Source organism: Apodemus sylvaticus, chromosome 10 (genome assembly GCF_947179515.1).
Source record: "Apodemus sylvaticus chromosome 10, mApoSyl1.1, whole genome shotgun sequence".
Classification (NCBI taxonomy): Eukaryota; Metazoa; Chordata; class Mammalia; order Rodentia; family Muridae; genus Apodemus; species Apodemus sylvaticus.
The window spans coordinates 66,638,167-66,661,902 of NC_067481.1; the positions used below are offsets into that span (position 1 = coordinate 66,638,167).

The 23,736-nt window shown below is 49.5% G+C and overlaps 1 protein-coding gene across 2 annotated transcripts; it reads right to left on the minus strand.

Moving 5' to 3' along the window:
* Positions 1 to 5,318: 5,318 nt before the first annotated feature.
* Positions 5,319 to 23,262, minus strand: LOC127693934 (L-amino-acid oxidase-like). Of its 2 annotated transcripts, none has more exons than XM_052195230.1 (7): positions 23,004 to 23,262; positions 12,683 to 12,912; positions 11,971 to 12,083; positions 11,069 to 11,270; positions 9,653 to 9,721; positions 7,772 to 7,908; positions 5,319 to 6,350 (listed from the first exon to the last, which is right to left on the minus strand). In XM_052195230.1, exons 1-7 carry the CDS (start codon positions 23,029 to 23,031, stop codon positions 5,519 to 5,521), a joined length of 1,611 nt encoding a protein of 536 aa, XP_052051190.1. In that variant the 5' UTR covers positions 23,032 to 23,262; the 3' UTR covers positions 5,319 to 5,518. The 2 variants fall into 2 exon arrangements, with proteins under 2 accessions (XP_052051190.1, XP_052051188.1); XM_052195228.1 differs by having other exon boundaries at positions 12,683 to 12,939.
* Between the last annotated feature and the right edge of the window lie 474 nt (positions 23,263 to 23,736).

Sequence of the window (23,736 nt, forward strand, 5' to 3'; positions counted from 1 at the left end):
GTGAGGTAGCCTCGCAGATAGAAAGAGCGATGGGCCGGACAGCTGGAAGGTGAGGTTGAAGAGTTGGGACGCAGAAGCAGGGCTCGCTAGACAGATGGACGCTATGAAAAGACCAGTCCGAGAATTGGCGCCATCGAAGCAGCAGGGCTTCATAATAAAGGCATTGCCAACATATTTTAATAAAAATCATAGTGGAGCCGGGCAGCGGTGGCGCACGCCTTTAATCCCAGCACTTGGGAGGCAGAGGCAGGCAGATTTCTGAGTTCGAGGCCAGCCTGGTCTACAGAGTGAGTTCCAGGACAGCCAGGGCTATACAGAGACAGCCAGGGCTATACAGAGAAACCCTGTCTGGAAAAACAAACAAACACAAAAAAAATAAAAAATAAGAGGCTTTGAGGAGATCAACCTGGCTAGCCTAGAACAGAGCAAGATTGAAACTAAAACTACGCTGAGTAAGATGGCTTTGATCCCTGTGCTCAGGACTGCTGGATCTCTCTCTCTCTGTCCGAGGACTTCGGACTGCTGGATCTCTCTCTGTCCGAGGACTGCGGACTGCTGGATCTCTCTTTGACGCCGGCCTGCTCTACACAGGTTCAGGCCAGCCAGGGCTACATATAGAGACCCTAAAATAAAATAAAATAAAATAATTCCCTAACAAAATAAAAGCCAGCTCCTAATTCTTTCATTTCTGCACTCCATCAGGCCTTCAAAGAACTACCAGCCATGCTCCGCAGGCTACTGCACAAGACAGGAAGGAAGGCACGGCTACAGGGGTCTCATGTGTCTCTGTGCTCAGCGCCAGTCCTCCTAAAGATTCTCTAAAACTTCAAATAGCATTCATCTGTGAATGTGAGCCGGAGGCACCTTGGCGTTGTGGGAATTTAGTTCAACTGTAGCAGTCAGTTCCACTTGAATACCTCCTTGGCCATGGATTTTTAACTGAGTTTACAATGCCAGGTATGAATTCTGTCTTGAGGAGTAGGCTTAAAACCAATTGGAGAACGTTTGGTTTTCCCGGTGATAATCATAGGCGTATCTTACCTGGAAGGTTGGCAGTTTAGTTTGTAGGCTTCCTAGCCGGGTACCACCATTGGTGCCTTTTCTCTCCTGGCAGCCTGTGTGACACCTTCTTGCCCTATGAAAACTGGCCAGCAGAGTTGATTTCTCTGTTACTTGACTTCAGAGTATGTGATATCTTCAGCAACAGGGCCTTATCAACCAGCTCTGGTGGACACCCAAGAGGAACAGCAAGAGGCTGTATTGTAGGAGACTCTGAGGCCTCCCTGAACAACGACTCATGTGGGCATGTCTAATGGCGATTATCTTGATCGCCTTAATTAATGTGGAAAGACCCAGCCTGCAAGAGGGCAGCACCGCTCCTAGTCTGGGACCCTGAATGGTGTAAGAAGAGAAAAGGCTGCTAAACACAAAGTGCTAGCCTCTCTTTGCTCCTTTTTTGTTTCAAGATTTTGTTTTATTTATTTATTTTTAAAGTTTTAGATTTCTTCATTTTATTTGTTTGAGTGTTTTACTTGTATGTAGGTAGGGAAGGAGGAAGAGAGGGAAGTGTGTCCACCATGTTCATGCCTTGTGCCCTCAGTGGTCCGAAGAAGACATTGGATACCCTGGAGCTGGAACTGCAGAAGGTTGTGAACTACCTCATGGGTGCTGAGAACAGAACATGGTTCCTCTGCAAGAGCCTGTGTGTGTGTGTGTGTGTGTGTGTGTGTGTGTGTGCATGTGTGTGTGCATGTGTGTGTGTGTGCATGTGTGTGTGTGCATGTGTGTGTATGCGCATACATGCACGCAGGTACCCAAAGAAGCTAGAAGAGTGCTGACCCTTGGAGCTGGAGTTGCAGGTGTTTGTGATTCCTGACAAACTCTGGGTCTCATAACTAAGCAGTAAGTGCTCTTAACCACTGAGCCATCGCTCCTGGTCGCTTCTCTGCTCTAGACTGACAGGCCGCTGACATTCCTGCCTAGACTCCCCTGCCGAGACTTGGGCTTGTGAGCTAAAGTAGGCTGCTTCTTTCCTAAGCTGCTTTCCACCCAACTTCTGAGGTGGAAGGACACAGCTTGCTGCTCTCTGTGGAGAGAGAGAATAAGTGGATGAATGAGTCGGCCCTGGGAGAAACAATCTGTGGCCCAAGTGTCTGCACAAAGGCCTTCTGGGTATGCTGTGGAGGTGATGGCTTGACTGTTTTGTCTGGAGATGCTTGTCAGGGCTGTGGTTTGGTGAACAGCCCCAGGGGATAAAATAATGTCTACCCTGCCCACATGAACAGCTAACACACTCGTTTATGGTTCTCTGTCTCTCTATCTCTGTGTCTCTGACTCTGTGTCCGTCTCTCTGTCTGTGTCTGTCTGTCTGTCTGTGTCTGTCTGTCTGTGTCTGTCTGTCTCTCTCTCTCTCTGCCTCTCACTCTCCTGGCCTCAAACTCAAGAGATCTACCTGCCTCTGCTTCCTGAGTACTGAGAATAAAAGTCTAGGCCACTGCCTCCCAGCCTGTCTCAGTGATTCTTGATGGTGCCTAGTTGCCTTTGGTTTTGAGCTGTCACCTCACTGTGTAGCCACCTGGTCTCTTCCTATGACCCTCAGGATGACTCACAACCCCGAGAGTTTCCTTCAGGACAAAATTCAGGCCAAGTCACTTCCAAATGACTGGCTTCCCCAGGCCCATCCACCTCTACGCCCTTCATCTTCCTATCTCTCTGATTAAAAGACATCAGCAGCATCTACCCTGCCATCTCTATGCTCCTCCTCTTGGGTCTGCCAGGACGCTTAGGTCTGGGGGCAGGGAGGGGGAAGGCACAGAAGTCAGAATACAGCCCTGTGCCTTCTGAGACATTGTCTTCATCAAACGCTGAAACCACTGGCTGTGACAGTCTCCAACGTGAATCACTGGGTATTGTATGAGCACACAGAAGGATCTGGGGTGACAGCTACATAATCCTGGAAAGAATGAAAGTATTCTGCAGAGAGACCCTTGGGTCCTCCCTTCGGACATTAGACCTATCAATACAATGGGCCCCAAGGAATTGGAATTCCTCCAGAAGTCTCCTACTGGGAGAAGGAAAAGCTAAAGCTTGATGCAAGGCAGAGGGGGGACTTGTCTCCCAGAAGGGATTTCACTTGGTCCCCACAACTCTCAGGGCACTTTACAGAAGAGACTGGAATGGAGACATTGATGGATCAATATGGGCAAGACCACACCTTGACCAGAATTGCTTAGCTGTCATAATCTGGTGCTTTCTATTTAAGCTTATGTCAGAATCCTGGAGATAGACTGACTATTCTCCAAAGTGTGGCCACACTGAATAAATCTCCTCTCTCTACTTTAAGCTATTATTATCCACTACCCAGACAAGGTCTCACTATGTAGCCTTGACAGGCCTGGAACTCGCTATGTAGACCAGGCTGACTCCAAACTCACAGATTCCTCTGTCTCTGCTTCCTGAGCCTGAGTTAAAGTTATGCACTACCATCCCTGGCTTACTTTCTTTTTAAAGATATTATTAATATATTTGAATATTTCCTTGCATGTGCTTGCATGTGCAAGCAATATATGTACCTAGTGCCTGTGGAAGACAAAAGAGTGGATTGGATCCTCTGAACCTGGAATTATGTGTGTGTGCCCATGCGAGTGTGTATGTGTGTGTGTGTGTATGTGTGTGTGTGTGTGTGTGTGTGTGTGAAATGCATGTTCCAAGGTCATTTGCAGAGGTCAGAGGACAACTTGTGAGTCAGTTTTCCCCAACCACTTGAGACCTGGTAATTGAACTCAAGTCATCATGCTTTTGTGGTAAGCGCCTTTACCTCTTGAGGCATCTTGATGACCATATTATTTGTCTCCTTAATTGGTATATTAAGGATGGTGGACAAGCCTAACTTATTGGGGCTTCCAGGGCCCAAGTTTTGACCCCCAAAATCCCAGAAATAATACTATTAGAATTTGTCTACTGAGACTGTTGGGGCAACACAGAACAAAGCATGGAGTTTGGCCACCATGGCCTCAAGTAACCGACATCTCAGCTTCTCTTAAAATTCAGACATGGAAGGCAGAGAACTGGAGAAGAAGGGGGAAAGGTGGTGGTTTGAATGAGAGCAATCCCCAGAGGCTCAGATGTTTGAACGCTTGATCCCTGGTGGGGAACTGTTTGGGAAGGACTAGGAGATATGGCACTGTTGGAGAAGGGGTGGCACTGGGGTGGGCTCTGAGGTTTCAAAAGCCCATACCATTTCCAGTTAGCTTCCTCCCCCCACCCCACTCCGCCTCACCCTGCCCCACCCTCCTACTTTCCGATAAAGATGTAAGCTCTTAGCTCTGGCTCCAGTGCTATGCCTGCCTGTGTAAAGAGAATTCTGGGATTCTGGTCTCCTTAAAGCAACATAGAAGTAGTATAAGAATATTTTTTTCATTGTAATCCTAGGTATGGACCTGCTTTGGACTGTCCACAGCAGCAGACTATGATTTGCCTCAGGCTCTAGCAGAGGTGTGTTTTTGCCAGCTGCAGATAGTTTCTGCAATTGTGTGATATTTAGAATTTTGGCAACTTTTCAGAGGCTATATAAATGAGATGGGGTTGGTGGTCATTCAGGGGGGTTGTTTGCGATATGTTAGTAGCTGTGCTCAAAGTAGAAACAAAAGGAAAGAAATTAGATTCAAGAATCTCTCTCTCTCTTTCCTCTCTTTCCCCTTTTCTATCTAGTAATAGGAGATGAAAGGGGGATAAAGGGTAGGAAAGAGAAGAACCCACAAAGTAGCAAAGGCCAGCTATATGCCTGCAGCTATGCTCCCCACTGCGATGACCAAGGGCTCACCCTCTGAAACTGTAAGCCACCAATAAACTCTTTTTTCTGTAAGCTGCCTTTGTCATGGTGCCTTCATAACAATACAAATCTAAGACAGAGCTAGGACCCGACTCAGATAAAGAACAAAAGAAGAGGCCTAAGAAAGGCAAGGGTCTCACCTGCCCTCAGGACTCTACTCTAAAATTATTTAGATGGCACTAGACTGTCATGAAACACCTGGGCTGGTCATATGGCACAGAGGATAAAGATCCCTGTGGCCGAGCTAGTGGTCTGAGCTCAGTCCCTGGGATGCACATGGTGGAAGAAAAGAACCGACTTCCCAATGTTTTCCTCTGACCTCCATGCCTCAAACCATGGCATTTGCATGTGTGTGTGTGTGCACACACACACATGCATACACATATGCATACACACACATGCATACACACACACTGAATAAATAAAATTTAATTTAAAAAAATTGTAAATAAAAATGAAAGTGAGAGTTGAATTCAATTTTATTGCTTATAATCTCTATGCCACAAGTTCTTGCTGAGCTCCTGTCATAAATCCAAAGTCACAGGCAGTCACCTTGGGGCTCCAGTCATGGGCCTCAGGTCAAGTCTCTGAGCCAAGGCAAAGTTGGGTGAGAGTAGGTTTTGTATTTGTCTCCTGATGGACAAATTTGTTTGGAATCACCCTAGTTCCTGGGGCCCATATAGTTGTTTACAGTTCAGTTTTGGAGAAGAATTCTTTTGTATTTCTGGGGTTCCTGGTCAAAGCCAAGTCCACAGATTCCTGAATGTTCTTCGCCACCCTGAGCCCTGACTTGATAGCAGTGTCGATCCAGCCATGAGGCAGATCTGTGTGCTCACCTGCGAAGAAGACCGGCCCTTCCGGCTGGCTGAGTTCCTGGGCATAGTCCACATATTGGTAGGGGGTAAAGAAGGCAAAGCCACCCATGGAATAAGGGTCTTGACTCCAGTTCTTGATTGCGGAGTAAGGACAGAGAGCACGGAGGTCTTCTTTGGGGCGATTGTGAATAGCAGCTAGGTCATCCAGAACAATGTCCACCACCCGAGTGTGGTCCAGGGCTGTGAAGAACACAGAGTCATCATCCAGGGTGTAAGATGCCAGGATGACCCCCGCGCCGTTGGGGAAGATGTGGTTGGGATAGTAGATGAAACGGGAAGGCCGGTCGGTGCTAGATTTGCCGCTGAAAATGCCATCTCGTTCCCAGAAACGCTGTGTGCAGGCCAGGATTACTTTAGTGGCGCTATTGTAGTGAACGGAGCGCAAAGCATCCTGCTTGCTGAGAGAGAGCGGTGGCTGGAAGCGAAGGAGGCGGGCAGCCTTAGCAGTGGTGGCCACCACAACAAAATCCGCAGTCAGCCGCGCCCTGGGCTGCAGAGGGTCAGGTGTTCTGTAGGTGACGTGAACACAGTCTCCAGACGTCTCCACTTCCTCTGCTGGGGAGTAGAACCAGACAGTCCCTGGGAGGAGAGAACTGTGCAGGGCCTGGGGGAGTTGGTCAAACCCTCCAACGATTTCATCGAACCTGAGAATGAACCAGCAGAGAGGGAGAGGAGTGGGTTGATGGACAGGCCCTTTGGGGGACAGGCTGCTGGAACTGGACAATGACTTAGTCCCTTCTCAGATGCGTTCCAGATATTTTTCACAGGGATAAAAAGTTGGCAAAGAACCAAGGCCAAACCAAATGTCTGTTAGCTCCAGGGAATTAGAGAAAGGCACTGCTTTAGGGTGACCAATCGGAAGAGTGCATCTGCTCTGCGGTGACCCATCAAAAGAGTGAATCTGCTGGGAGCTCACACACCCCTCCTCTGGGTCACTTACCTCCTATGGCCACCCAGAATGCCTGGTCTTAAGCTGACAAAGACCCAGAATTGGACTTCTGATCCTCCTGCCTCCACCTCCCAGGTGCTGAGGTTATAGGCTTTTGCTGCCCCTCCCAGTTTCATGTGGTGCTAGGATGGAAGCCAGGGCTTCAAGCAAGCTCGTCAAACCGTCTAGCAATTAAGCCAGATCACCGGCCCTGGCCTGGGGTTCTTACAACCCCTTCATAATGTCCTCAGGGGCTTCTCAAGGCAAGTAGCCCAAACACACAGAGCTGTTTTATTTAGTCTGTCTAGAAACTTCCTCCCCTCCTGGGCATCCTAAAGGCAGTTAGTTCTTGGCTCAGATTTAAGTTGATAAAAAGGGTAGAGGTCTAGGCCAAAAACAAAAAAACAAAAAACCAATATGTCTAGATAAAGCGATGCCAGAGGCTCCAGCTCAGCTGCCCTGAGGCTTGTTTTTTCCACAGGACCAGTTCATCTTTATCTTTTTGTTGTTGTTGTTGTTTTGAGATAAGCTGGGCCTGGACCAACAGGTCCTCCTGACTCCACCTCCTGAGTGTTGGCATTACAGGTGCATACCACCTTGCCAGGCGCCCTTTTATCTTTATAGCTACAGATCACATGGTTGGTGACCAGTGGTGACTGGAGCCTTGGTTTTACATCCCTGCAGCCCAGTCTTCCCCGGGGCTGAAAGATGACAAGTATCCCTTAAGCAGGGCTGAGGTCACAGTCCCTGTCACAGAACAGATGAGGCTTACAGCAACACACTCTTGGTAAACCCTTAATCAGAGGTTCTCAGAGTGGGGTCCCAAGGTAGACAGCATAACAGAAGGCTTGGCTCCGAGTTCTACGCTAGGTGTTTAACACCGCCATCCATTCCAGTGAGTGACTCTGAGATTTCTTGGAGCCTGGGTCTCTGATTATTCCTCCATTCTACCTTTTCTTTTTCTTTTCTTTTTAGACTAACCTTAAATTCAGAGTGATTCTCCTGCCTCTGCCTCCTGAATGAGATTACCTGGCTTCCCATTCTGGGAGTGGGGGTGGGGAGATTTTCTCCTGGTTTCTTAGCCCCCCCCCCCTTTCACCACTATCTTCATCAGTAACTAGTGACCCCAGTTCTCACCGGGGCTCTTGGAAGAAGGAGATGATGCCACGCAGGGTCTCTGTAAAGGCCTCGTAGTAACCGGAGTCGGTGTTCAGCAGGTCGCCGATCATCTGCACGGCCCCTCGGCTCAGGTTTCCCACCTTGATCAGGTACTCCTGTCCTCACGCATGAGGAAATAAGACAAGTTGGTGAGAACGCACAGGGAGACAACATGTGGGCACTTGCTATTTACCCGGGGACAGCAAGGAACAGACCTGGACAAGGTGGGACAGACGTATACCCTCTGACCCCCCTTGGTCTACTGGGAAAATCGCTATAGTAGGTATAGTTCTCAGCCTACAGACTCTCTTCTTAGTCTTTAATCCCGGCAATTCTCTCAGATAACAGCAAGGAGTCCTACTTCGTTAGGTGGGAAAACTGACAGGGTCTCCACGTCCATCCATGTGGGCCCAGCCTGGCTTCTCAGAACAATCCGAGAACCGAAAACATCTCCTGCCCAAACCTCCCACTCCTGCCCCATCACCTGCTGACCAGCCACTCCATCAGCAAGTGACCTCAGCGCTGGCTCCTGGTGCACCTGTTGCCCTGATTGTACCCTATGCTTTGTCGCTGCTCCTTGTCTCAGATAAAGCCATCGTGGACGTGACAAACCTGGCTGGAATGGCTTCACTAGTTAGAGTGGATGACCATCCAGTTTGCCCGGGGCTGAGTTGGTCCTTGTCACCAGCACAGGCAGGGCTAAAGGCCAGGTACTGACAGAACCTGATAGAATGCTTGGGTACCATTGGTTGGGGGGAAATGCCTCTATTCAACATACTCGTTTAAACCAGAGTAAAACTGGAGGGCCATGAAATCCTAGGAACAGCAACACCAGGGTGCTGAACACAAGCCAGGCCTGTCAGGACCATCAATATCAAGGCTCACAGAGCTTCTTTGTGCCCAAGTCTGGGTGTGTGTTACAGTGGATGTGGGTCTTGCCCATCTCTGACTTTTCTTTATTCTCTGTCTCCTTCTCTCTCTTCTTCACACCAAACCTTGAGTATGCAGCGATCAGACTACACATGACGACAGGCTTTGATCCACCCAACATTTGAAGCAAGCAGCCCACAGAGGCAAACCACAGCCTACTTAGAATGGTCAGGACCCGAGAGTGACTATCAGCTTCTATCTCAGGATCAGCTGGAGAATACCTATTATCCTTCCCCTTGCCAGGCCCATGGTGGGCTGGCTCCAGGACCCATGAGCCAACAGCCCCAGGAGGGGCTACGCCAGGAACTCTCCTTGTGTTTTTGTATCTGTAGTACAGGAGATTGAATCCAGGGCCTCAGCGAAGATCAGCTCTTATACCAGTGGACTATTCCCCTCAGCCCCAGCCCTTCTGGCTTCTCACTGGGGTCATTCATTACAAAAGATGTTTTCATCAGTGGTGACCTCCATACTTATAACAGTGGTCCCCAGAAAGTATGTAGGCAAGTGACACAGAAGTAAGCATTGAGACCTTCGCAAAACTATGATATGCAAGTAAGTATTGTAACTTTTGCAGAACTATGTGAACATCTAAATATACATTTTGAAACATTAAGCAACACACACTGATCTATACAAGGCTTTTCACATCTTAGTCTGCCTTTGATCCCCCAGGTATTACAGAGAACGCTTGATACAGAAGCTCTAAAAAGTAGCTGGACTGCCCTCCTCAGAGTGCTTTCTGTTGAGTCCCTTCCACCCATCCTTCCTTCCCTCTCTCTCCCTCTTTCTCTCTTCTTCCCCAGCATGCCGGAGCTTGCATCCTCTCTGGCCAGACAGGAAAGACTAGGAAAGTGCAGCACAATCAGCCCCAGGTGACAGTCCCACTGCAGAGTTTCAGGGCACAGAGGGACATAAAGTCTTAGGACTGACCTTGGTGGAGAAGGAGTCATACTTCTCCAGGACCTCCTGGCAGGTACTGTTCTTCAGCTCTTCCACAATCTAAGAGGGAAGAAGACATGGAAGACATGTGGTGAGGGTCAGCCCGCATAGATTGTTAACACTGCCCCATCCACCCATATGTACCGTGCTTGTTCAACAGCATGTGTGTGTGTGTGTGTGTGTGTGTGTGTGTGTGTGTGCCTGTGTGTGGTATGTGCCTGTGTGTGGTATGGTGTATGTGTGTGTGTATATGTATGTTGCATGGTGTGTGTGTATATGGTGTGTGTGTAAGGTGTGTGGTATGTGGTGTGTGGTGCATTTATGGTGTGTGTGTGCTTTGTGGCATGTGTATGGTATGTTGTGGTGTGTGGTCTGTGTATGGTGTGGTGTGTGTGTGTGTGTGTGTGGTATGTGTATGTGTCTGTGTGTGGTGTGTGTGTGGGGGGAGGGTTGGGTGACACTTTATATGAATACTGGGATCTAGAACTGTGTCCTAAAACTGGCATGGTGGGAATCTCACCTCTCCTTAAAATAACACCAGACATACAAAGGTAGGTGTCCAGATTCCCCTGTCAGACTTAAGGTTTCTACATGGGGAGTCTGCCTCCTTGTCCTGCACTGACATTTCTGTGGACTTCTAAGCAACTGCGAGCGAGCGTGTAGGAGCCAGAGGGCCAGCCCCACAGCGCTGCTGAGAGAGGCCAGCACGCTGTTCCTGAGTGAGTGAGCAGCATAAGGGGCACCTGGCAAGGTCTCCAGGGAGTGCTCTCTGTTCCCACTGAGATCATTCTCACACTGAGGTCCCTCCAGGCCATGGGTCAGATGAGACAAAGGCATTGTCACTGACGGGCCAGGTCTAGAAGGCGACAGGCAGTTCAGACACACTGCTTATTGTTCTCCCTTGACAAACCATCAGTCATGATGACAGCTGTGGTCTGAGCACTGGTCCTGGGGCTGCCACCATCTTATCACTGTGACACATCCCAGTCACTTAATCCTCACAACAACCTGGGAACAAGAGGCTCTGGAAATATGGAGAGGAGAGAAGGGAGCCCTCAAATAATTTTCATGGGGTCACACAACACACCCAACCCCAGAGTCCAGCTTGTGGGTCTCTCTGCAGTGAGGTCGTCCCACCATGATGATTCCATGGGAGCTACTTTGTACACGTTTGTACATGCGCAGAGGTCTGGTGTCCAAGAATACAATCCATGAAGAGTCTGTGGCTGACACCGGACAGAGTCACAAGAGGGAAAGAGGCCAGTGATGGCCAATCTGGGGTAGGCGTCCTGTACTCGACCTGAGGGTCACTCAAAGTTCTTCCCTGGGGAACCGAAGGAACTTAAGGGTGTCTCTGCAGGGTGGCTCTGAGGGAGGAGGTAGGGGGTCCCCCTCGCTTTGCCTTACCTTTCTCAGCGAAGCATCAAAGAGCTGTTCTGCGGTCTTCCCCACTTCATCAGCTCTTACCGAGTAACCCAGCAGTCCAGGGTCGGCCTGCACTGCCCCCGAGCGCTGCCGAACTCCGTTGACCAGCACCCAGGTCTGGTTATGGCAAGGGCAGAATTCCTTTAACATCAGCCCAAATTTTTTGATGAGCTCATGAGAAAGCCTGTGGAAGGGGGTCAGAGACTCCTCAGGCTCCGAGAGCTAACAGTGCCTCCTGCTCCCTGGGCTTAATCCCTGAGTCCCTTGGATTCACCAAGACCACCCTCGCCCTTCCTCCACGAATGCCAAGTACCTTGGTTATCACACAAGACTAGAAGCTATGAGGCTAGACTCCCTACGAGTGACCTTCTATGCTGGCAGAGATCTCTGCCACTTTGTGTGGAATCTGTGACCTTCACATTTTCAGCTGTGACCGCTCCAGTTCCTGGAGGCACAGTGAGGCATATCCCTGTCCCAGGAGTATGCCCTCGGGGCCCCCTTCCTGGAGGTTATGTTGACTACTCCCTAACCTTCTAGCTACATTCTCCAAACGTCTCACGCCTTCAGAAAGGTCCTGAGGCTTCCTCTCATTTGCATGCTCAATAGGCTGCTTTTGACCTTGCGACAGGTTTATCTTAGACCACCTATCATCTGAGATCTGCAGCCCAGCCTGCTTGGCAGTCAAGCCTAGTACAGTTATCTTCTCACATGGATTAAACACCAAGGCTGGGAAAGGCTCCTAGGCTGCCCTAGGGCTAGCAGATGAGTTGAATCAGAGGCTAACCCCTGGGCGTCCATCCATCCACTGCCGTCTACAAGGGCCTCCTGGTGTGACAGCCCTCATCCTGTCCTTCCTTCTTTACCACCACTGTCCTCAAGAGTACCTGTGATTGATGGGGATCCTCATGGCACCCAGCTCTATATACCACTGTGCTCCAGGAACTCGGTGAGTCTCGATTCTGCCACCTACACGCCCTGAGGCCTCCAGGACAGTCACCTGGAAAGACAGCTCTTTAATAAACTCAGTGGGGCTTGTCACATCCCCCACACACAACATCCTGCTCCCCTGCAGCAGACCCAGATTTAGTTACTAGCCTTCCTAGTCCTCCATCCATCCATCCCTTTCTCCTTCCCTTTTTTCTTCCTTCCCTTCCTTTTCCCCTTCCTCTCTCCCTCCTTTCTTCCCTCCTTCCTTCCCTCCATCCCTCCATCATCCATACCTCCCTCCATCCCTCCTCTCCTTCTCATCTCTCCTTTCCTCCATCCCTCCATCCCTTCCTCTCTTCCTCCATCCATCCTTCCTTCCCTCCCTTCCTCCTTTCCTTCCTTTTTCAGTACTGAGGATGGAAACCACATGGTCTTCCTCCCCCCCCCCCCCCCCCATCGCTGAGCAACAGCACTAGCTTCTTCCCGCCTCTTTCTGAAACTTGGTCTTTGTTACTGAGCAAGCTCGTCTGCCCTCCCACCCCAGCTACTCTAGAACCCTAGAGCTTCATTTGGTCCCAGTCCCCCAGAGGTGCCCATGGTTTGGGCTTCTGCCTCCCTCTTTAGAGCCCAGTCTTCCTACAAGAGAGTCTCCCCTGCCCCATCACATACCTGGTGGCCAGCATCCTGCAAGGCCTTAGCAGCAGTGAGTCCAGCCATGCCTGCCCCAATCACCACCACTTGCTTCCTCTCAGCCGTCTGTCCCAGTCCATTTCGAGCCAGCTGCAGCAACTCTTCATACTTGGGATCCTCAAAGCACTTTACAAGCTTGCTGTTGAAGGCCTGGGTATCCAAGCTCAGCACAGACAAGAAGACGAGAGCCAGCCAGCCTGGGAACATAGCTGTGGATACGGCAGTAAAGCAAACACCTGGGGATGAGGGAAGACTGGCTATAACCCTTGATCTGAGGAAGATTTATCACTGGACCTATGACGCAATGTACCAGGCACTCCCCTACCTAAGAGAGCCTTAGTCATGTGTCCTCCCAAGCTTACCTGCCACTCTTCCTGCTGGCCCACAAATGCCCCTCAGGTTCCAAAGCCTCTCACTCAGGGAATGACACAGGCTGAATGTCTGCCCAAATCACTGTCCTTCCCCTCAGTCAGTGGGACGGCCATACACACAAACGACATAGACCTGCACATCACATTGGCTTTTTTTCCCATTTCCAACACCATTTGAGGTGGATAGACTGTCCATCATGAGAAGACCCTTAGTTAAGCACCATTATGGAAGACCAAAGATCGGGAGCCTGAAACCTTATATAACAAATAGTCCCCAAAGTGTGTATGATAGGTCACCAGGTTCCCAAGCCCCAGAGGATCATCACAGGGCTGCCTCTAAGAGATGGTCATGGCTTCCTGAAGTTCGAGTTTGCCCTGCAGTGAGCCTGTGTTCCGAACATCTTTTCTGACTTGATTCTATCAATTCTGGCTCAGCTATGGGAAAGGTGGGTCACACCTTTCCTCTGGGAGTCTCTCAAAGGTGTGTGTCTTGTGTCAGTTGAGTTCTTATTTTCAAAACTGTTGTCTGTGTTGTGGGACAGACTGAGTCTCCCCAGACTTATATATTGAAGCTTTAAAACAAAAGATCTTAGAGTTGCAACTCTATTTAGGGATGATAGCCTTTGAAAAGATGAATGAGTTCAAATGGAGCTGCGAGCTGAGTCCTCCCCCCAATGAGATATCCTCATAAGAAGAGAAAGAGTGTAAGCCATGGGCCCTCCAAGAGAACAACAGCCTCTTTCCTAAACTGCTGCATCCTAAACACTGATCCTTATACCCACAGGGAAGTGTCGCTCTCCTCCCCTAACAAAGACGGTTCCTCAGCAGAGACCATTACAGAAAGATACAACCAGTCAAAACACAGACAGAGAACAACTGACTGTTATGTACCCAGCCCCAACAGATACATCTACAACACACTCCCTACAACTAAGGCTCAAGGAACAGTGAGGAAGATGGGGCAGGGGGGGTCTGAGGGGTAGAAGGATTGGAAGAGCCAAAGGACGTTTGTCTACTTTGAGATAGTCTCTTCTGAAAAAAAATTAGGCAGATGGAGTAGGGAGGAAAAGGTGGGCCTGGGGAGTTAGGGGGAGGACTTGGGAGTGACTATGATCAAGCTACACTGTATGAAATCCTCAAAAAAGTAATAATAATATTGTATTAATAAAAAGGAAGAGGAAATGTGAACACTAGAGAGAAACATCAGAGATGCCCACACTGAAAGGCAATACCCATGAGGAGGGGATGAGGAGAAGCCTTTGAAGAGGCCAAACCCATCAGTGATACCTTCCTTGAGACACCCATCCATGTACTCTACGGTATTTTCTTACACAGTCTGAGCTGACTAATACAGGTTGTTCCTGTGCCTCTTTCCCCATGTTGGTGAAGAGAAGCTCGATTAGGTACCTTTCTCCAAGAACATAGTTTGCCACTGAAACACGTAGCATTCCAGAGAATGGGAGCAGAGGAATTGCCATCTGTGTATGACTGATTGTTCTCTCAGACACCCCACCCAGCACCGTGTCCCTCTGTTCCTGGTACGTTAGATAATTGCTCAACCTGTCTTATCCAGGTTGAATCAGAATTCAGTTTCATCTGCACAGAGCTTGGGCTCCTAACAGTTCATCCAACAACTGAGAAACGAGCAGACAGAACGATGGTGGGCTGAGGAGTGTAGATGAGCAGACAGAGGGAAGGACGCGAGGGACAGAGGTTTTCCTCCAGCCTCTGCGATCTTCACAGACACCAGGCCTGCGGCTAGGAGCCAGGGTTTCGTCTGGACTTGTCGCTCCTCATCCTTCCCCTCACCCTTACAATCTGCTTCTGTCTGCTTTCCTCAGGGCCTATCCTAGTCTCCAGACTCCCTCTGTGAACCTGCACGCTTGGCATCTGGCTTGACAATTATTTTTGAGGAATGAACACACACACACACATACACACACACACCACACACACACACACCACACACACACACACCACACACACACCACACACACACACACATACACACCACACACATACACACCACACACACACACACCACACACATACACACTACACACACACACACCACACACACACCACACACACACACACCACACAAACACACCACACACACACCACACACATACCACACACACACACACACCACACACATACACACCACACACACACACACACACCATCATCACCATCACTATCATCCGACTCCAGCCTATTTTCCACACCTTGGATTCACTCCTTTCCTCTGTCTTCGAGGAATGGAACTAGTTAGTACTAAGGAAGTGGATTCAAACTGCTTTGGAAACCGGAAGTCTGGGGGTTTCCCTCTTTGCTCCCTTGTGAGGCACTAATTTGCATTTATTCATTCATTGCCCATACGAGCATGATTCAATATGATACTTTAACGCATGCATACTGTATGCAGCCATCACCTTAACTGCATTGCTGGAAAATGGTGCTTGAAATTACCAGCAATCCCGTTTAAAAAGGCTGGGCCTTCTAGGAAACACAACTGCTCTCAAGCTGTTTTTGCCTGCGTGGAGGAAGTTCGCACTGGGCTGCTCTCTTTCCTGTCAGTTGCTCTGCCCTGGACAGTCATTCCAACACAGTTACTACAGAGCAGAGCGAAAGAGAACGAAGCATCTTTGAGCTTCAAGAGGTAGCAAAACAACCTGCAGTCCCCAACTACATGCGGAAAACAGATGGAGCCAGGAAGCCTGTGGTGGCCCAGGTAACCACAGGCATTTACTACACAGCTGAAGTCGGCCCCAGATCCACAGCTCTAGCGTCCCGCCACCCACGCTTTGCTTTAAACAGTGGCTGTGACCTGTGTCTATGGTGGGGTGACCACGAAAAATCCATGTGTCTGCTGGGATCAGGAGCCATGTCTGACCTGTCCATCGGCGTGGACCCTAAGCCTCGTGTGGCCACAGAAACACTGTGGGTCTAGGTGTAATGACTTCTTAGAGAAATGACTAAAATCTGCAAGTGAGGAGCAGGCCAGGAGAATCTTACATCCTGAGTCTGTTTCATTGAGATAAGGCCTCACTCAGAGAAGCTCAGGTTGGTCTGGAATTTACTATATGAGATCCTGGCTCCAAAAAAAAACATCAGAGACAGGCAGATTTCAGAGTTTGAAGCTAGCCTGATATCCAGAGGGAATTCTAAGACAGCCAGGTCTACACAGAAAAACCCTATCTAATAAAAACAACAAGAGTCTACCAAGGGGGAATTGGAGAGGTGGCTCGTTGGTTATAGTGCTGGCTGCTCTTGCAGAGGACCTAGGTTCAGTTCCCAGCCCTCCATGGGGCTTACCTCAGTTCCAAAGGGTTCAATACCTTCTTCTGCACACATGGTACACAGACATACAAGCACAACACTCGTATACACATAGTGTGTGTGTGTGTGTGTGTGTGTGTGTGTGTGTGTGTGTGTGTGTGTGTGTGTGAAAAAGGAAAAAGAAAGAAAGAAAGGAAAGGAAGGAAGGAAGGAAGGAAGGAAGGAAGGAAGGAAGGAAGGAAGGAAGGAAGAAAAGGTTCAAATTTTTTACAATAAGGTAACTAACTGACAACTCAATTAATATATTTTGGTTTGTTTACTGAGACAGGATCTCAGGTAGCTCAAATTAGCTTCACACTCAGAGTAGTCAAAGCTGCCCTTGAATTCCTAATTCTTCTGCCTCTACCTCCCAAGTGTTGGAGTGGGGCCTGACTCACCACGCCCAGCTTTTGTTTAATTTTGAGATAGATTCTTACTCTGGAGCATGGACTAGCCTTGAACTCTGCATCCTCCAGCCTCAGCCTCCCATGTGATGGGAGCCCAGGCATGTACCACCCACTATGCCCAGCTTTCTTGTGTATCTTATAAAGAGCAAGAAAGGGGGATTTGAAATGATATTGAACAACAGTGATTGTGTAAGCAGATAGAAACACCGCCTCTGCCCTATGATCACACGCTGTAGTAGGTGCTAAATTATCACGCTGTGCTCTGGGGATCTGTGTGATCATTATGTACCATTAGAAAGATAAAAAACAGAGCTGCACATGGTGGTGAACACCTGTCATCCCAGCACTTGGGAGGGGGAGGGGGAGAGGGAGGGAGGAAGCACCCAGGATTCAGGGTCCTCAGCTGTAGTCCGAGCCCATCAGGGGATCCATGAGACCCTGTCTTCAAAACTAAAACAAAACTAACAAAGTAAAACTAACTCTGTCCCTTTGTCTACTTCAAAATACACCTGCAGGTCATTTCTGTTATTGCTGTGGAAACCAGAGTCCCCATGGATCTAGAACTGGGCTGTGGGGATGACAAAGGAAGCCCGAAGGTGGTCCGGAGCCCTGGCCCAGCAGGCTTCCTTGGGTTCTCACAGAAGCCCAGCAGGGGATCCCAGGTCTCCAGGGACCAGACGGCTCCAGCTCCTTGAGTCTGTCTGAGGGCGGGCAGTCAGGCCAGGCCTCTCTCCCACAGCAGAGCTCCTCCACTGTCTTGACACTCCTCCGTTGACATGACTCTGCCACCAGAAGCAGAGGGGCAGCCCTGCAGAAGAGAGCCCAGGTCCTGAGGGATCGTGTACAAACATGTGCTCGCCACACAAAGCTCCCACCCCCTGCCTCTCACTAGGGGTTTAATGAATCTTTCCACCAGTTCTTGGCCAGAAGCCTTGGGAGAGATTCGAACCGTCGGAGTCTCTGTGTGTGTCTCAGTGCTGCTTCTTAGAGTCTTTCACCTCAGCATCCACGCTTTCCTCCTACTGCCTCCATCATCAGACCTGAGGGGGGCTTTCTCTCTCTCTCTCCCTCTCTCCATCCCTCCCTCCCTCCCTCCCTCTTCTCTCTCTCTCTCTCTCTCTTTCTCCCCCCTCTCTCTGTCTTTTCTCTTCCTTCTCTTCCCCTTCCTCTTTCACCTCTCCTTGCTTACTTTTGTGAGATGGGGGTTTGACCACGTAGCCCAGCTAACCTGGAGCTCACTGTGTTAGTCCAGACTTGCCTCCGGCTCTCTCTCCATCACCCTTCCCTTCTAGATTTTCTTCTAGGAAAGAGCCACCTCTTCCTCCTTCCTCCAGTGCTCCAGGGCGCTTGGAGCAGGAACTCCAGAGTTAAGTTTGTTTCCTGCTTGATGAGCCCCCGGTGAGTGCTCTTCTGACACATCTCCAGCTTCCAGGGCTTGAGCCTAGTTTTCCATAGCCCTTTGGAAGGCCGTCGCCCTTCCCTGTCCCTCCCTTTGTGGGACGGAGAGGGTTGGAGCAGACCCATGTAAAGACTGTACCTGAAGACTCCATGCAGCAGGAGCAAGCCTGGGCCTGGTGGAAACAGTGAAGAGAGCAAGCCCAACAGGCACAGGCCCCTGCCGCCTGGCACGGCCTGGCCTCGTTCTGGCCTTCTGAAATCTAGAGCCGGGAGGGCTCCTGAAACCTGATCTCATCCAGCAAGAACATCACCAGCTCCTCAAACCCCATCTCACGGTACCCGATATAACTACATCTCATGCTCACGGGATCTTCAGCAGGAGGCAATCATCTGAGACAGACATAGTTCCAGTCAGAGGACAACGCAGCAGGCTGCTTCTTAGGGTGACCCGGGTGTCTCCAAAGAACGTCAGCAATGCCATGGACCAGAAAATCACATGATACTTCTATAGCGACTCCCCACTTGCATGATGTTTAAAAAGGAGTGAACTGAGCAACGGAGATAAAAATGGCCATCGGGGGCTCACACCTGTCACCCCGGCTCTCTGGAGGCTGAGGTCGGAGGCTTTCCACGGCTTTGAGGTCAGTATGAGCTCCACAGCAAGTTCCAGGACAGCTGGACTAAAGGTGACTCTGTCTCTAACAGGGCAGTATAGGTGCTATAAAAATTTCAAATGCCAGTTCTAAACCACAAAAGTGAACCCCTTGCTAACGTTAAAACTGCATTTCTAAAAGATTTTGAGACAATGTTTCATGTAGCTCAGGCTGGACTGAAGAGACAAGGCAGGGCACAGGAGCACTTTCTGTGTAAGCACACAGGCCTGAGCACAAATCCAAAGCACCCACGTGAAAAGCTAGATGTGGCTGCATGCGTCTGTGACCCCAGTGTTACAAAAAGCGACTCGCTGGGCATTGGGGGCTGGATTCTAGCTTCAGGATTTTTGAGAGACCCTCCTTCAGGGTCACAAAATGGAACTGGCTAGATCAGAATACCCAACAGCCTCCCCTGACCTCCACACCTGAGCATACACACGTGTACATATACCACACACACACAATTTTCCTAGGTCCAAAATATTAAGGCAGGGGGCAGTTGGGAGGTGTACTGGCTAGTTTTTAGGTCAACTTGAGACAAGCCAAGGTCATCTGGGAAGACGGAATTTCATATGAGACAATGCTTCTATCAGATTGGTCTGTAGGCAAGCCTGTGAGGGCATTTTCTTAATTGATCATTGGTAGATGTAGGAGGTGCCATCGTGTGTAAGGTGGTCTTGGGTTGTATAAGAAAGCACACTGAGCAAGCCGTCGGAAGGAAACCTGTAAGCAACATTCTTCCAGTTTCTTCTTCAGTTCCCGTCTCCAGGTTTCCGCCTTGGCTTTCTGTATAAACTGCTGGCAATGACCACTCTGTGGTATGCCTAATGGGAGCATTTTTTGTTGTAGATATAAGAGAACCCACAGCCAGGGGCAACTGGAAGAGTCCAGAGCAGACAGAGAAAGAAGTACGCGGAACAGAGCCAGCAGACTGGGCAAAACAGAGATGGGGGGAGGTCTGCATAGCAGGAACAGCGGGAGTAGAGGTGAATGGGTAGCTGGGGAGGGGGAAGCCATGAGCTGGAGGGAGGTTAGGAGAGGGGAGGAAGTGAGACAGGATTGGATGCTAGCTGGCATGGATTTTGAAATGTCACAAATATCAGGTGACACTGACTGAGCCTTGAGACCGGCTGGCCAGCATGTGCTTTGATATGCTAATAGTCATCACAGGTAGCTCTAAGTCCCTTCTGGCAGAGGTAAGAGAAATGACTGCTTTTGGTAAGTAAGAACCAGTCTCACAAGTTCCTGAGCAATTCTGGATTTTATCCAGCTGCCAGAAATCCTCCTAGAGCCCAGGTTGAGTTCATTTCTGGGCATTTGGACTGCCTTTTGGCGTTTAGGGAATTGGAGTTTCCTTTGGGCCTAACACTTTCCCCACTGATGGTCCTAAGAGTTATAAGCTAAAATAAGCCCTTCCTTCCCTGAGTTGCTTCTGGTTGTAGTATTTATAGCAATAGAAACCTTAACTAAGACAGGAGGTGGAGACTAGGAGGATCAGAAGTTCAAGGCCAGCCTCGGCTACGTGGCAAGTTCAAGGACAGATTACACTAAATGAAATTCTAGCTCTAAAAAATGTGTGTTCATGCGCGTGCATGAACACATGCATGCATGCACATGAGTACTTACAGACAACAAGACCATAGTAGAAGAAAAATGAAATGTAATTGAGCAGAATGTCAGGTGGGGTTGAGATGCTCCTAGTGTGAGTGACCTGTAACACTTCTAGAACTGGGATGTGTTTTGAGGCAAGGGATTGTCTTCAGGCCAGGGCTCACCGTCTTCTCATCACTCGTATCATGAAGGAGATCATATCCTCTGCTGAGGTGTGGGAAAGGGTTATACTGCCCTAGGGATGCAGAGGTTGGCCAACAAGAGATTGGAACAAACAGCAAGTCAGGACCCCACTTGCACCAGGCCACATGTATACCTGCTTTGAGCAATGGAGGTAAGTTCCTCTCCTTTGTCAACCCTTGATAAAGTCCTTTCTCTATTCAAACATATCCTAGAACACATCTTGAAACCAAGAGAGATGGGCTGAGCCATCCTACACTAGTTATAGACAACAATGCATGATAAGACAAACTGTGTCCCTTGAGGACCTTTCGGGGAGAACCCCCTATTTGCCATCTTATAGCTAGGCATAATTGGGCATAAAGATTATTAAAATCAGACGCATTTTCGGAAAAGACATGTGTAATAAGCAAAGACTTACATAACCCAAGCCTGTCAGTCAAAACAGAGAGCCAACAGCATGACACCTCCCAGCAACCGAACTCCTTTTTCTTCTGAAGCTCTTGAAAGGAAAGCCCTAAAGGGGAACCAGGACCCCCGAGTACCTTCACTTGTGTGGACCACTGCTCTCTCAAGGGGCACATTCTGACCTGCACTGTCACTTTGCTTTGAATAAAGTCCTCACCACTTTTGCTAATCTATGTGTGTCTTTATTTTAATTTTCTAAATAAGATGCCAAGAACCTGGAAACTCTTAGACTAGACAGGCAAAGAGATGCCTGCTTCTAAGATTGGCATGGGACTCTGTCCAGAAGATATTGTCTTGCAGAAGGTCATCCCAGGATGCCTGCTCTCAGGGATCTGTCTTGGAGGGTCTGTGTTCGGGCCTGTGATGTGGTGGAGAGAGGGGTGTCAATCCTGAGGGTGTGTGCTGAATGTCTAGAGATTTGCCCTCAGAGTCTATCCTGAGGTCTATTCTACAGTCTGTCTTGAAGTCCATCTGTCTTTCTACTTGCATGTATGTTACATGTATGTGAGTACCCAGGGAGGCCAGAAGAGGGTGTCAGATCCTCTAGAGCTGGAGTTAGAGCTGGGGTGCCTGATGTGGATTCTGTGAACCAAGCTCAGATCCTGACAAAGGACAGCAAGTGTCCAACCCCTGAGCATCTCTCCAAGCCACACCTCCCCCCCCTTTTTTTGAGAGAGAGGATCTACATAACCTGGTCTGTGTAACCAGAACTGGAACTCCCTATGCAAACCAGCTAGTCTCAAAATTTAAGATGGTCCTCTTGTCTCTGTCCCCCAAGTGCTGGGATTTTGGAATATGCACTACCATGCCCAGCTTCTGTTCATTCTTTGATTGGGGGTCTGACAGCCAGGGTAATGCTGTAATGGTGTTGGGGGCAGGGGTTGGGGAAAGGATGGCTGTTCTCATAGTATTCCCAAGGCTTTGAGTCTGTTTATGTGAATAGAACCCATAAGAGTACAGGAAGTGCAAAAGCAGAATGAGGAATTGTGGGTAGGTGCTCAAAGTGCTGGGGGCCTGCGCTGGCCCCTGCCCTTGCAACCTGACTTTCTCCTTTTGCACCTCTTGTGTCTGCCCCTGCACCCACTTCACAGGCCTCGTGGGAATCCCCTGTGCCCTGCACACAGAAAAAAACCATGACCACACAGACCCCTCGTTCCTTCTGTGGGAACTGCTCCCTGCCCAGCCCCTGGAGAGAGTCGGAATCAGATAAGGCACAGGAGGTCATTATGTGGGTCAAGAGTCTGGCCCTGCACTGCATACACAGTACAGAAGCTCAAAACTGTCATGATGGTCAGAGCAGTGCATGGAGGTAAAGCAGGCAGGGAAGGGAGAGAGAATGGAAACCCAGGAATATGGAGAGTTGCCTCCTAACCAGCTGGGGGATAGGGGACACACAGCTCATATCCCTTGTTCAGTTCCAGACCCAATTAGCACAGAGCACGCCAAAAAAAAAAAAAAACAAAAAATAAATCCACACACATCACATATATACACACAATACACATATGCCATGTGTTATATATATAATACACACATGTATAACACAGCACATTACAGAAAATACACCACACACAGACACACACACAAACACACACACACATGTACACACACCCCACCCCTCCTCCTTAAAGTGACTCTGGACCACATCGCTCCAAATGAAATAGCAGGAGAAATGGGACCATCCTGAGTCACTGAAGTGAGGGCTCACCGCAACGGAAACCTCACTATGCTGTTTCCTGGTATCCAGGAACTAGTCTTAGGCTGTTGTGTCCAGGCAAAAGGGACCTGACACAGGCAGAGGAGGAAAGCACACCCTTCAGGGGTGGCATACATGCTAAGAGAGGTCATTTCCAGGGTTGTCACTCTGGGAAAGAAGTCAAGGGGTCCATACCTAGAAGCCTGCCTGGGGCTGGTAGCATCCATGTCCACAGAGCCGGAGCTTGGCTAAGTTGTCAGAGTTGAGGAGTGTGACTGGAGGTCAGAGTCCCGGACCAGGAAGTGGCCATCTGTGCTCCTCTGTCATGAGCCCAGGACTCTGGCCTCCATGAAGCTGAAGCTGGGCTCGCTTGGCTTTCCTTTGCTTTCCAGGGCTGCTGACAAGCCAGAGAAGTTTGGGGAGGAACGGGAAAGAGGGTGGGATCATGTGCCTGTGTGACATCCAGGGCAACGCTCTCATCCTGATGCAAGAAGAGGCATGGTGCAAGAGGGTGTGGCCATCAGTGGCTCAGCAGGACCTGGCACCTCTGCTGCTGGGTGGGGGTGGGCACTCAGGTCTACCTCCCACCATCGTCAGTGACCCAGCACCTGGGCTCTGTGTCTTCCTGTCCTACAGGGAGTGAACTCGCATGACCTGGTGTGACTGTGGGCTGCCTCTGTACCCAGCTCTGCCCCAGTTCCTTCCCTTCTGAAAACTGCACAAGGAGAGAAAGTTCTAGCATGACTAGCAGTTTTGAGGTGTCTCCTGAGAAAAGACACCTGAGAGAGCATGCTGGGTGGAGGGGGCTACACCCTAAGCCTGATCGCCACCTCCAATTGCCCCATCTCCCAGAGTTCTGTCTTCTCTGCCCTTTACACAGAGCTGCCGTCCATGGCAGATGTTGAATTAGCAGCACTGGGGGTACCTG